Here is a 14,949-nt window from a genome sequence, read left to right on the forward strand (position 1 = left end):
ACGTGTGGTGGCCAGGCATTGATGAGGACATTGCTACGAAGGTGGGCAGGTGCAAGGTCTGCCAGGTGTATCGGAATGCTTCCAAGCCAATTCAGCAGGCGCCATGACCGTTCCCTGAGCGAGCGTGGTCTCGTTTACACGTCGATTTTGGTGGGCCGTTTCAAGGTGTGTACTTCTTAGTACTCGTGGATGCATTCTCCAAATGGGTGGAAGTGGTCCGAGTGGCGTCACCGTCGGCGGAGTCGACAATTGCATGCCTCCGCAACATCTTTGCTTGCCATGGATTACCAGACAATCGTGAGCGACAGTGGACCTGCCTTCACTAGTGCAACCTACAAGTCGTTCTTGGCTCGTAATGGGGTGCGTCCTATTTTGATCCCACCATACCATCCCGCATCCAATGGGGCCGCTGAGAGGGTGGTACAAACTGTAAAAGACAAACTCAAGAAGACGCAGCCTGGAAAATTTGAGTGTCGAGTTGCTAAAATTTTGTTAGCGTACAGAAGCACACCCCATTCCCTCACCGGTCGTTCCCCGGCAGAACTATTGATGGGTCGTCGGCTCAAGACAGCGTTAGATTTGCTGAAGCCAGACTTGCGCAGCAAGGTACAATTCCGACAGTTACAGCAGAAGGTGCGCAGCGATTCTGCAGCCAGAAGAGAACCAGTTCCCCTGGTTGGCGACACTGTCTGGGCAAGAAACTTCAGGCCAGGACCCAGATGGGTGCCAGCAGTCGTCGGAGGAGCCACCAGCTCATCATCAACTGAGGTGAAGCTGGCAGATGGCACAGTGTGGAACCGACATGCAGACCACCTGCGGCGCCGCCTCGAAGGCACAGAGGAGTCGCCCACATCGGGAAGAGGCAGCGACAATGGGCAGCAAATGCAAGTGCCAATTTTGCAGCCATTTTTAGACGAAAGAGAAGCAACGACGCCAGTGCGTACTGCTACTCTGGGGGGTGAGGCACAAACAAGCATGCTACCTAGGCCAGTGGAACCGAGTGACCACGCAATGACCAGTCCTGCTGACGCTGAAGCTGTTTTCCAGACACCGGTGCGTGGTATGACAGGGCGTTCTGCCACTCTGGAAGGCGACGCACGGACAAGCGTGCTACCTTGGCAAGCAGAAACGAGTGACCACGCAAGTGCCAGTTCTGCTGGCACGCGAGCTGTTTCCCAGACACCGGTGCTTCGGCGGTCTGTCAGAACGCGCCGACCCGTGCAACGGTATTCACCGTAACTCAAGCTTGGGACGGACGGAGTGTTGTGACGGAAGCTAGCGCCACCACTGAAAGACCAGTTGGATCCCCAGGGGGCGCACGGAGCCAGAAGCCGGCATTCGGCGTTGGGACGTGGCAGGAAGAAGCCGCCATGTTGGCGATCTGTACGGAGTCAATAAACGCCATTGTTTCATTGTAACACATGGTACCACCGGCGCCGGGGACGCCATATGTTTACTGCGAGAGCAACCAGCAGGCGGTGCGGAAAACGTGGTGCCGTCCAAGAAAAAAAAATAAGGCGCACGATAACTTTTTTTCCATGAACAGCTTCCCATACTTGTTCTTTATTTATAATTAAGAAAGCTTTATTTATTCGGGCCAAGTAACTCTCAGAATATAAATCAGAATATAAAATAGGTACTATTTCCTGGCGCGCGCGCATGCAGGCGGTTCGGCTCTGTAGCTTCCACAGTGCTTTCATGAAAAGGTGTCGCCGAGTATAGAATCCTTCCCTGCCATTAAACAGTAGTAGCGCTTGTCTTTGTCTCTCTTTCTTGTGTCTATTATTGCACTAATTTACTTGATCAGCAACACAAAAGTGTTCAGAGTATTATTTGTTGCTCCTACGTACTTGCCGAAATTTGATAAATCTACAATGAATTGTAGTTCGCTTCTTCCTGAGAAAAACAACCTTTTTTCGTATTCTTCCAATAGGTTTTCACCAGGCTCACCAGATTGTGGTCCTTTGTTCTTCTGTAAGTACACGGCACACTAGACATTATGCAGACCTTTTCATTGGGCAAGAAAGGATGGGCACATGGCAAGTCTTTCCTCCTCTCTGGCTTGTGCACGCCGGCGCGGCGCCGCTTCAATGTGTTGCCGTCGCTTGCGACCGAATGATATAACTACAAAAGAACTCAACCGGCAGACAGATCAAAAGCAATGCTTGAATGGGCACTGCCTCACAACATCGAACACCGCTATCAAAGATGTGTACCAGAATCACTGAAACTATTGCGCTGTTGTGCAGAAAAACTGCTGACCGCGATAAGCAGAGTACAAGGAAGACCACGACGAGTATACGAGAAGCTGAACGGAAGCACTGGACAAAGGCAGACAGACAAGAACGTCACTTATCTCCATTTGTTTCAGGTTGCAGTTCAGCTATTCAACCTCGTCTTAGCGATGTACCAATTGGCTCAGTTTTATACAATTCGGGCAGGAAACATCACCGACATGCCTTTAAGGGTACCGTCGTTGTGCCTATGCATGTGCATCAGCTCTTCCGGCCCATGCGAAGCACTTACTGCCGGCATACAAGTATAAAAACAAACCGTCGCCATACCTTGAAAAGCATGTGCCTGCGGACGACTTCACACCACTGCAGGCATTGTGCGATTAAGAAATGAAGTGTCACAGCTTCGGCACCGCACATGCCCGCATACGCTTGCTTCCAATTGTCGCGTTTAATGTGACGTATAACAGGCACGCGACTATAATGAGACTAATTGGACAATAATACTACGTAAAATCTGTTTAAATCATTTACCTTTCTAATGTAGTTAAACATATTTTTTTGAATTATTGCAACATTTATGACGTGCTTCCGGCTTATTGCTTTCGACGCCCATGGCCTTCGTCATTGAGTGTTAAGTATCGGAGGCCACGCAATAACTTTAACGTTGTTTAAAAAAAGTTTGGTGCTTAACAAAAGTACAGCGCCTGCATATAATTTCCAGACACTTTTTTCTACTATATATAAGTGCATTCCTGAGCATACTGTACTTCTTTTTCGATTACTTTTCCAAAGTTGGAAACAAAGTCATTACTACAAAACTCGCCACAAATAGCTGCATTGACTGCTAGCCACATCACACGTCACCTTTATGAAATCTATTGGTCTCGATGTTCAATTTCGTGTGCAAAGGCTCTTGGAGCTGGAAAAACTTGAAATGGTTAGTTTCAGGGAAAGAAAAAGTCTGAACAGCTTAGTGCCCAAATGGAAGGTTTTTTTTATGGCAGAATTAAATTCCTAGAAGACTTCCTGTCGTCCTTTGACACCGTGGCGATTGGGAGCCATAGAACTGCACAGTAAGTTGGGAGTATATTATAGTTGGAAGCATAGAACACACACACACACAAACACACACACACACACACACACACACACACACATACACACACATACACACACACACACACACACACACACAACACACGCACGCACACGCAGACACACACGCACGCCCACACACACACACGCACACACACACACACGCACACACGCACGCACGCACGCACACGCACACACACACACACACACACACAAACACACACACGCACGCACGCACACACACACACACAAACACACACACGCGTTCACAGTCGCACTATGTACATGGCTTCTCCACCTCACTCCCTCAGCCTGAGCACATCTCCAGACGTTGTCTTCACGCAAGTCACGAGGTTGGCCCCTATGGCATCGTAGATGAAATGCCCAATAGCCAGCTTGGTCCCACGGGGTAACCGCTGACTTTCCAGTTCGGCACGTGACAGCTCTTGGTGCTTGGACCTTCGGAGCATCTGGAGGAGGGCAACGCGGCCGCGGGCGAGTGTCCTCAGGAAGCAGACTGCGCCAGGAACGCCGAGCCACCAGTGGTAGCCATCGCTGCCAATTCCACGTGGCACCAGCAGTCCCAAGTGCTCCAGTTCACTGCAAAGCGAGAAAAACGACCCAAGTGTAAAGAACGGGCCAGCCCAGAAGCACATAACCAAAAGACGTTTCACAAGATGTGAAAGCAGATTAGATTATGGGGTTTTACGTGCCAAAACCAGTTCTGATTATGAGGCACGCCGTAGTGGGGGACTCCGGAAATTTGGACCACCTGGGGTTCTTTAACGTGCACCTAAATCTAAGTACACGGGTGTTTTCTTGGCAGGTGCTAAGGGTTTTCTTTTTTCCGCTGAAGCACTTTCCATCCAACTTCCTTTTCAGAAAACAATGCTTTGAAATCATTGTGTTCTACTATGGTGAAAACTAACGCTAATGAGATTACAAATAGCGGGGGGGGGGGGGCAGATACTTGCCATAATGCGAAATCTAAAATTTTGCAAATTACCGCAAATGGAGGGGGGTATGGCGTGCATTGCTAAGAATTTTATTTAGAACACACCTTTTCGAACCCGCATGCATACCCGCTTTATTGCTGATTTAACTTCAAGACTTGGCAGACCAGCAGCAGCAAACTTGGAACAGCAGAGATTTGACAAGCAACATAATGTCTTTACACCAAAGTGACTTTCTGAGTGACATTGCTGTTGCCAATTTTGCCCTGCTCCAGGAACTATACAGAAGAAACTTGGTTAATGCAAGTACTCTACTGGTATATGACATCTTGCATTATACGACCTCAAGTAGACATTGTCAGTGCCACAAAACTTTTTTTGCATTAGTTTTTTGCAATCTTGCGCTACCCCATCCGTCAACACATTAAGCTTTCTTGGCAAATAAAATATATTTTTCGTAAGACATCACGCAACATAAAATTCTATAATATGCCCAAATTTGTAAACATTACCAAAAATTCGGGAGAGTTGACAGGTATGGGGGCATCATCACTCACTGCTATATGTGGAGGATAGTCAGCTTAGGACTACACATTTTCCACGAAATATACCAAGCTTTAATGACAAGAAACTAACGCAAATCTGTATTACATTTGCACAGAATGTGACGCTTTTTTGTGATGTGTCAGCTTGCAAAAGCACCCAAGTTTTAGCATAGATACCATGCTCCAAATAGACTGAACAGGCAACAGAGATCTTCGGAAAAGCCAACCTGTAGTTGGCCTAGGCAAGGGCACCAGAGCGTATCCAAGGCACAGCTTAGTCCATTACCTTATCTGCAGGTGCCGCCACACGGGTTTCACGTCATTTCAGAGCATCATGCTATGCTCAAATATTCCATGGCTATGGTTGAAGCATTAGTTTGGGTTCATAGTGTTATGCTGCAATTTGACACTCTGCATACACTCTAAATCATTTTCATAGGCAGGATTTCGTATCCGGAGAGTCAAAGAACAAAATGATTGCTACTAAATTTAGAGGCTGTTTCATAACTACCGTATCATAAGTATTTGCGAATAATCTGAAGTCAATATGACGCCTGAACATGGCACACTGCTCAATGATGTTGTTGCTAGATGTCGGTTGGGCAGGCAAACAAATGGCACAAAACATTGCAGACTCTCTTGCTCTGGTTTATCTCGCTGCTGTCAATGCCCCAATCACAATTTGAACAGCCTGTATTTATTGAATCAGTGTGTGAAAAGTGATGAAAGATCGCTTGGTGTCACGAGTTGCGCTGCAACAAAGTGTCTGCTTTTTGAGGACGAAGACAACCAACTTCGGATATCAGGAAGCAGCGGGAAGAGGCGTGCAGGAATCTACTGCAACACCATGACGCTGAAAGACATGATTTTATCCAATGCACTGTGACTGAGACCAAGTGTTCAATCATCTACTCCCAGCTGGAAGCAATGAGTCCCATCAGGAAGGCAAGCATAGACTCGAGGAATACTTGGCCGTCAAGCCAAAGAAGCTCCAAGGACAATGGACACGGGTCATCCTCAGGTGACAATGCAATGACAATTGTCAAAGATTACATGCCCAGGTAGCTGAGTGTATGCAGGCAGCTCAACAATTTGAAACCTGCAATACCGCCAAAATGGCATGGTTTGCTAATCTCCAATTTCTATGTAAGCTCCCCCACACGGCAAGCAAAACAAAAGACACATTTGAAGGTCTACAGTCTGAGTGTCTACTGGATCTTTTACCCACCGAGCCGGGCACCAATGAAGTTGCATTTGTATGGTCCCCATTAGGCAACTATAGGTGGCATGAACTTCCACAGACATGACAAGTGGCGCATTTTCCAGCTTCAGGACATGTTAGTATCCCGTAGCCTAGGTAATATATTTTCTACCCCTTATTGCATGGGCACACTTTGTAGCAAAGCGCCACCAAAGGCTGCAGCTTCCTTCTATGCTGACAAAGGTGTAAAACAGCAGCAATGATTTTGCTGCCATTCCAGTACTTGTGTGTGATACAGAGGCTTTGGCTTTCCTCTCGCTTTACCCTGGTTTAGCCAGACTAAAGAAAATAATTTTTTTTATTCCCGCAATGCCCCTTGTATCACACAATTGATGAGATTATCAATTTATTGCAGTTTGCACTGACAGCAGCAGCTGCTACACCGTGTGACATGTTAAGCTCACGCACATTTAGATGATTATTATGGATGCGTATTATGCCAATGAGATGTACCTACTTGTCTACATATTGTGCGAACTCTTATCGAAGCCCTTCCATGACCAATGTATCACCGTTGTCGTTACTAAAAAAGAGTTGTGGAAGCAAATGTTGCACTGTTTCGCAGTGCCATTTCCAGAAACGTTTGCATCATCAATTAAATCCGTTTTAGGGGCGAAGCTCCTTAGGGTGTGGTCTGTCCCTCCTCTGTAGTAGTAGCAGTAGTATTAGTCGTCGTAGTAGGTAGCCACGTCTACTTTTATGAAAAAAACACTTCCGAAAGTTGTGTCCGTAGCGCGGAATCGAACCACGGACCCCTCGCTTCCGAACGCGCGGCACTAACCACTACGCCACGAAGCGCACATGGACACACGCACCACGATGACAATAAATACCCAACATTAACGAAAGACTGCGCGTTTCTAACTCGTTTGTGCTAGCGCATTACGGCCCGTGTAAGAAGCTGGTGTAAGACGCTGTGGCCTCTCCGCCTTACCCCCGTATTCATAAACGCTCCTCGACTTGAACTTGACTTGCCACCGCCTTGGGCAGCGCGTTCGAAACGCGTTGAAGGCGGTGGCAAGTCAAGTTCAAGTCGAGGAGCGTTTATGAATACGGGGGTTATACTCTCTCAGCAGTCATGTGATGGCGTCGGCAAACGCGGTGCACGTTCCGGCATGTGTAAACGGCTGCGTAAGACGCTGTAGCCTCTCCCCCTTACTAGAGAGTACTGCACGTTTCTAACGCGTTTGTGCTAGCGTCCCCTTAAGCGGGAGATGGTGCAATTATAATCAAGGGCGCTGTTATAAAATAGGAATGACGTCACATATGGCACGTGTCATTGGTGGAAGTCCATCGTTCGATTTAGTGCGGCGAGACTGGGCGAAATACACGGAAGATTCACGGTTTACCGATGATTCCCTCCGGAGCTTCGCCCACTCATCATCATTCACCCCGTGGATATGCGGTGTTTTTTACTGACCTTGAACAATGCTTGGATACCAGAGGATTGAGTCTGTATGCAGTCTTAAGCGATCCCAAGCCTAATAACTAACAATGCATTTTTAAAGCAAAAGGGTAATCTACTGTGCCTTGCGATCTGTTTGCTACTTACTATGCAAAGTAGCAAATATCCAATACATGCTTAAAGCTTTGCCTGTTAGGTGTGGTTGTTCTACAGACAATGACAGTGGAACATATGCTGGACGGCACCATGTGGGCACAGAGCATTGTGCACACAGGTTGTCTTGTCTGCAGATGACTGGATCGTCAACACACACAGTCACATAACAAAGAGATAAATGTTATATGCTGATTACTTGTGGATATCGCTGAGAGATGCTTTGAAACTGCAGTGGACAAAAATAGGCCGTTGATGATGACTTGTGGCCATCCCTGCCCACAAACTTGTATTAATGTCTTTAAATGGTTGACTTTATGGATGAGTGTTGGGTATGGGCAACACACCAGAAAATATTTCCTTGCCAAGTTTTGGTAGTGAGTATGAAGTTTCTGGTTAAATGTCTTCGAGCAACACTAAATGACAGGCAGCTAGCATCATTTGTTGGCTTAGAGCAAGAATACATGTTGAGGAGGAAGTAGTTTGGCACACAACTCGCTTTCTTTTTGAAAGCACTGTCAGATGAGACAGACCGATGCAAGATCCCCAGCTGCAGTGGTATCAAACGGGCAATGTAAAGCAACTGAGTTGTACACCTATTGTTCATATATAGGTTGAGAACTGTCTGTACAGTTTCTAAAACAAGCAACAAGTGACTTGGGGTGAAGTTCACTTCCAGTGTTCTGCCTTGTCTTATCCCCTCTCACTGCTGAAGAAGTTTCCGCAAAACATTAGTTCTGTTTCGTTGAATATGCTTATTCTCGAGTATCTTGCACATTTAGATGAAAAATGAACATTTACTTTAGGTATTTATATAAATTGTCCCTAAAGGCAAAAATGTTCCAAAAGCCGGGTGAATTCATGATTGAAAAAAAAAGTTTTACTCCGACTTAACTCATTACCAACAAAAGGGCACAGACGTTTCACCACCTATGCAAGGGGCATCTCCAGCATGCATTGACAGAAATGAGGGGAGGTCCCAGTCTACTTATCACGCACGTCCTTATAAATGTCCGGCAAGGGGCCACGGTTAGTAGTTGCACGCCAATGCGTTACGACTGTTGAACCAGGATGCCAGGAGTTTTCTTTTCCCCCACTTTTGCTCTCGGGTCAGTGTGGTCGCATTGTCAAGGTCGAAACTATGCTCTTGTCCAGCAGTGCTCGACAAGTTCCGTCTTAGAACGCATTGCATGGGTAGCCTTGACAAACTCTCCTTTCTGTTCTTTCAATCTCGTTGCCCTTTTACTGCTCGTTTCGCCAATTTAAGTCGCGTCACAACTGCCGCCTCGGACTTTATAGATGACCCCGCTCTAATCGTCCGCAGGGGTGGTGCCTTTCGGTTTCGTGAACGCACTCCCCGTGGCTCCCTGCCGGACGTCTTCAAGGACGTGCGTGATTGGTAGACTGGGATCTCCCCTCATTTGTGTCAGTGCATAATGAAGATGCCACTTGCATAGGTGGAGAAACGCCTATAACCTTTTGTTGTTACGGTGTTATGTTAAGTCGAAGTAAAACTTCTAACAGCGAAGCTCTTGTAGGCTAGGTTCCAGGAGATTGCTTCCGTAGAAAACCAAAAGTATTGTGTACAAGAATTCTGATGCGTCGCGCCACCTTGTGGCTTCTAGTTCACTTCGTATATACCAAAATTGGCAAGGAAGGGTACAAATGTATGACGAACATGGCTGATAGGTCATGACATCAATAACATGAAATGCAAGTCAGTTACGTCACGATTACCGATAATAAAATCACGTGTGCCGCATACCCGCATTGGATATGCGGGTATGAGCCAGGGAGAAGAAAGAAAGAAAGAAGGAAAGAAAAAAAAGGGAGAAAGAAAAAAAGAGATAGAAGGACAACGAAGAGAAGTCTATGTGTCTTTATTCAATCAATATAGCAATTAATCATATATACCGCATAGTTATCAACAAGTACAGCCTCGCTGGTCTTCCATCTTCACATAATGGAATAGCTTTGAATTTTTTTCAATTATGTTAACAGAATTGGTGCCGCTTCACTCAGGAATGTGAGCAATTCAAATTACTCATGCACTTTAAGAAACAAGACAACTGCTTGCTGGTAGCAGAGCAAATCCCAATAAGAGAAAGAAGGCTCACCTGATTTCGTTATCGCACAGACTGTACTCCATGGCCAAAGAAGTGTGGCTGCAGCTGATGTTCTGGGATCGCATGACAACCTTTTCCAGGAACTTCTCTGCTGACAAGAAATGCAGAGTGGGCCTTTAGCATCCTGTTCTACAATACAAGTAGCTTAAACCAAAACCTTTGTTTATCAAGGCCAGTTGACGCTCATTTTAAAGGATGATGAGCATGCAACACTGCCACATTACATGTTGAAAAATATGCGCAAAATTCATTCCTACAGGCATGAACATTACGAAAAGCATCACAACACTTCTATGCATTCAATTAGCATGTTCCTACTGACAATCCAGATCATGTGACTATGCAAATAAAATTCTCTCGTGAACCCAACTGTAATAGAAGATGTATTTCTGATGCATGTACCGGTAACACACTTAGCTTTGAACAGGCAATAAGGGTTGCTGCTCTAGTGATGACATATTTAGCTACAATGTTGGCTAAGTGGTTCCTGTGTCAGCTAAGGCTATACCTGTAAAGTAAATATAATGTTCACAGAAATTTAAAAGTCAATAATTGAGGACTACGAGCACAGAACTGTGGTCTCTAAAATGACTGAAAAACTGAGTGTGCATAAGGAAGGAGGTTTGCGACAAGGTTACATTATTGCGCAGACCCATAAACACAGAGAAGTGGCCCATGTTGAAATCAGCTTGATGAAATGATGGAAAGGCTTAAAAAACATGCACCTTTATACTAGGTTACACCTTGTACAATAACTAGAACTTGCCTACTGCGGGATTATGTCCACTCCGCTGCCGCACATAAATGAGGTAGTCCTCTGTAAACAGCACTGCTGCATCTGTTTCGTGCGGCCCCAACTGGAAGATCCGTACCTCAGCCACGGTCCGTCATCTCTGTCTGCAGACATAATACACGTGTCACAAGTGAGCTGTCTGTGGCCCCGCATGGAACACACCTGGTTGTTGTGTGACTGGGCTAGTTGAGAATCCATTTTAAAAACAACGTACCAGCTAACGAAGAATGACAGAAGACAAAAAACAATGCTTGTGTTTGTATCTTATGTCTGTCTTCTGTCCGCTGGTGTGCTGTTTTTGTAATGTAAGCTTGTGACGATTAAAAAAAAGGCTACCATGCTGCATGGAGCAAGCAATATGCTATGGAAACAACTTCATAATGATTCCCTTATTACTTGAAGAAGTTATGACTGTTAGGAAACCCAAGCAGGCAGCAGTGGGGAATAACCGCAGGATATGCAAATGGGCACCCTTAGAGCAAAATGATAAACAGTGGTACAAAATGACAATAAGGCTACCAGGAAGATTATATGTGAAATGCAGCAAAGACAACCATACGCTCTTTGCTCTCTGCCACATGAACTCTATATGACTTGAAGCGGCATTGAAGTGAACTGCGAACAGCCATCCTGGAGATCTTTTATGCACGACATGACTTCATACTGCTGAGTTATATGCCACTCTGATTGCAAGCTATCTCGATAATAATATATCATATGCTTCCAAGCTTAAGTATTCACAAGTATATTTCTCAGACTATGGTTCACGGATATTACATCACAAATCAGATAGCAAAATTAGCTCCGTAATGATTGTTGCTGCACGCAAGAAATATTTCCAGCTGATACGGGCAGTTTTCGATACGCAAGTGAATGCTGCTCGCAGTGCTTAAGTGGCTAGTTTCAGTGCTTGCATTTGTGAGCACATTTGCAAAACGTTGTTGAATATAAATATGCGAACCCATAATACGTAACGCAAGAGACGGTGCAGTCCAGAAAAATGGTTGCGAGTATGTCATTGATACATGGCTCACTGTACCATGCCAAGTTGTCATTAACGGCTTTACGACAGCCAGACTAAGAACTGCTGCAGCGGAGATGTTGGACTCTGAAGGCGATGACCTTGACAATCTATTTCTTGAATCCAATACACTTGACTTGCTCTGTTCAGACAGCTCCAACGATAGTGATTTGCCTGAGCTTTACAACTGGTCTCTTTAGTCTATTTAATGACTGATTGTTCTCTAATAAAGGAATATAAATAGTGTTAAGTTGCTTCTTTTCTTTGTAGCAGAACACACACACCTTTTTTCCGCACTAGTCAGAATGAGTTCTCATTAAGAAAGGGATTAGTTGAGTTAGATTAGCTTTTATTGCTCTGTGGTTGATACAGCATGTTAACTTGTCAACTTGCAATAGTAAAGCTTCCATTAGCTTCTTCAGATCAGCTCACTTCATGGCATACTGTGCCTAAAAGGCTCAGATTTAACCTAAAGTTGACCAAATTTTCATCATCGTCATATTGGCACATCATGCTGCAATGACAGCTTGCCTCCAGCTAATAGATATAGTGCGAGGCACCCATGCACATTTGTGCAAATTTCCCACGCCACCGTTTGCTAGAGGCATGAAGCTACCTGGCAAGCCATTTGGGCATTTTGCAGTATGGCTGCCACTTTGAACATGTATGAACACTGGTTTTCAGTCACTATGGAGACTTAAAAAAAGTAAATGTAACAGCACTCGTGGAGTATGACATGTTGATTCCCATCCCGTTATCGTTCAGCTGATCTCGTGTTTCAGCAGGTCATTTAGATTATTGAACTCTAACTTCTATGCTTACCTAAATGAATGCGTGTGTAGTCGAAATGCACTTCAATGCGACACTAATTCAACACATGTGGCACAGTTTCTGGACGGAAACATGCTCGATGTAAAGCGTACCTATTGTCAAAAAAAGATTAACATAAAAAAGAAGGTGCGGCAGAATACAAGTGTTTGGAACAGAATGTTTTTTATAAGTAACATAAGAAGATAGGTTCTAGGTGTAAGGGCACATGGTTTCCAAGGGCAAGCACGCCAGTTGTGAAGATCACTGTTTCAGATTAAGTATTATAACATATTCGCAGATGTAATAGAAAGACTGTGCGTAGAGTAGCAGTACGTCTTACAAGAGCTGCAGAGGCTCAGCTGGGCAAAGTGCCCTACAGCATAACACCATCTGTGACCTGGGTTCAGACAATGATGGTCTGAAGCCGTGGTACTAAAACATAAATATAAGTTATTGTTGGCTAGCAACTGCTTACATTAAGTGCATGCCCCAAATCATGCTGTACTTACTACCAATGATCTAAACAATTTCACCTGCAGGCAATTTCATGGCAGCGCTTCTTCTGCCCAAAAAGACTTCGTTTGCTTTTTCACCGCCCGTTTCAGTTAAATAAGACCTTTAGGAGAGTGTCTTTCCGTCACGGCGGCCGTTACACAAGCACTATCGACTGGGTCTGGTGGCTTACCAACGCGTTGTCGACGTCTACTCTGTTCTGGACCATGGCGTAGAGCTGGTGCCTCATGGCGATAGCTGGAAAGCCGGCCAAGAACTTGTCCGACGGGAATGAGGAGCGCAGCATCTGCAGCGCTGACTTTGTCTCTCCGGCGACGCGCTGGCTCGGCAAGTCGAAGTGTAGGCTTGGCAGCACGGCCGCGTCTGCGATCACGCGTTCATTTCGCACTCTGTGAATTTTGCCATAATCGGGCGACAGGCCCAAGCCAATCGTCGTAGGGAAAACAAGAGAGACAGGCAAAACATGCAAGCCGCGCAGCTAACATCAGTGGTCATCTAAACCGGGAAGCCAGTGATACAGCCACGTCGTAGTACCCACCTTGGCCGTTGGCAATCTCAAACGGTTCGGCCGGGCAGCAGAGGCGTTTCCTGGCCCGCATGGGTCGTTTCTGATTCATTGCCAGCACGCAAAGCGTCGACGCGAGGACCAATGCGCCCCGATCGCCTATGTATGCTAGCGGCTTACGTGTTGCCTACGGAGATTCGATTACCGTCGTAAGAGCTACAAAAATATTGATGATGATGATGATGACCTTATCATCTTTGGCGCATACCCACTCGCGGGGATCGGCCAAGAGTCGGGCAGATTTTATATATGTGCTAAGTGAATAAATTTACCAAATGTCTAATTTTGGTAGCGAATAAATTCTAAGGCGATTCAATAGACAATAAATATTTAAAAAGTATAGATACGAGTACAAGAGGCAATAAGGTAATGATAAATGGAATAATATGCTTAACAATGAAATCGGTTTGATTCAAGCATAAATTTCGCTATGGCGATGCATACATTCCTGTGTGAGTGTCCAAGTACAGAAGCTCCGAAAGAACGCACTTCTAGAGAGTTCATATTCTTGATATAAGCGCGAAGAAGACACGGACAGAGGCAGAAGAAGACAGGACGAGCGCTAGTCCCTGTCTTCTTCTGCCTCTGTCCGTGTCTTCTTCGCGCTTATATCAAGAATATGTTACCGTACCAACTCGCCCAACTATCCATTCTTATCTAGAGAGTTCAATGGCAGGCCGAAATGTCGCATTGCAATTTTCAATGTTCTTTTTCTTAGGGAGGAGAAACGCCGGCAGTCCACTAAGTAATGGTCGATCGTTTCTAATGCGTTACAGAAATGGCATAAAGGGGAAATATTGTCGCGAGAGGAAAGGCCAGATAAGTCCATGAGCAGCGAACGGCACCTGGCAGATACCCACTACGGTACCTTTACTGGAGCGGCCACAACAACCAACGTCGTTTACGTCGTCTTTCACATCCTCCCAGTCCAAGAGTGGGTGCCCGATCTGATGATGGTTTTGGGATGAACATGTAAAACACGCGTGGCAATATATACATAAAAGGGCAGACCAAAGGCAACATCCCCTGTGGGCATATTGAAATTTAAAGTATCTGTGGCTTGAGCCATCCCACAATTTGCAAAGTTGGGAATACCTCGTGGTTTAGAACATAGCTGGAACATACGCAGCGTATTATAGTCTTAGTAAATACGGGTAAAGAAAGCCAACTCCATTGCGGAAAGTAAATGTAAAGCCATAACACGGTATCGTGTGAAGACGACGGCGCCAACTTAGACAGCCGTCAGAAATTTGTGGAAAATAAGAAAAACGACAAAGAAATGTTTTTGTACAATGTTTTTTTTGTGCTATATTCTTTTTGTACGTGCTTTCCAGATAAGCCTCGTAGATAAGTCCAGCGAGCTTTGAAACTGCTTAAAGCTACGGAGATGTGCGCTCTCGTGCTAACAATCATAAAAGAAATATTTTGCGCATAGGGTTGCTTTGTTCTACCTCAAATTTTGCAGCAACATT

The 14,949-nt window shown here is 45.4% G+C and overlaps 2 protein-coding genes across 2 annotated transcripts; one reads left to right on the forward strand and one right to left on the reverse strand.

The window, feature by feature from the left end:
* Positions 1–279: 279 nt before the first annotated feature.
* LOC125944179 (uncharacterized protein K02A2.6-like) lies at positions 280–1,239 on the forward strand. The gene has a single exon (XM_049664492.1). The coding sequence runs from the start codon at positions 280–282 to the stop codon at positions 1,237–1,239; it is 960 nt and encodes a 319-aa protein (XP_049520449.1).
* A 2,392-nt stretch (positions 1,240–3,631) lies between these two features.
* On the reverse strand, positions 3,632–13,511 carry LOC125944181 (serine/threonine-protein kinase 19-like). The gene is made up of 5 exons (XM_049664498.1): positions 13,451–13,511; positions 13,085–13,275; positions 10,542–10,632; positions 9,767–9,863; positions 3,632–3,932 (listed from the first exon to the last, which is right to left on the reverse strand). Exons 1-5 carry the CDS (start codon positions 13,509–13,511, stop codon positions 3,632–3,634), a joined length of 741 nt encoding a protein of 246 aa, XP_049520455.1.
* Positions 13,512–14,949: the final 1,438 nt, after the last annotated feature.

This window comes from Dermacentor silvarum, chromosome 1, assembly GCF_013339745.2.
Source record: "Dermacentor silvarum isolate Dsil-2018 chromosome 1, BIME_Dsil_1.4, whole genome shotgun sequence".
NCBI classification, from domain to species: Eukaryota; Metazoa; Arthropoda; class Arachnida; order Ixodida; family Ixodidae; genus Dermacentor; species Dermacentor silvarum.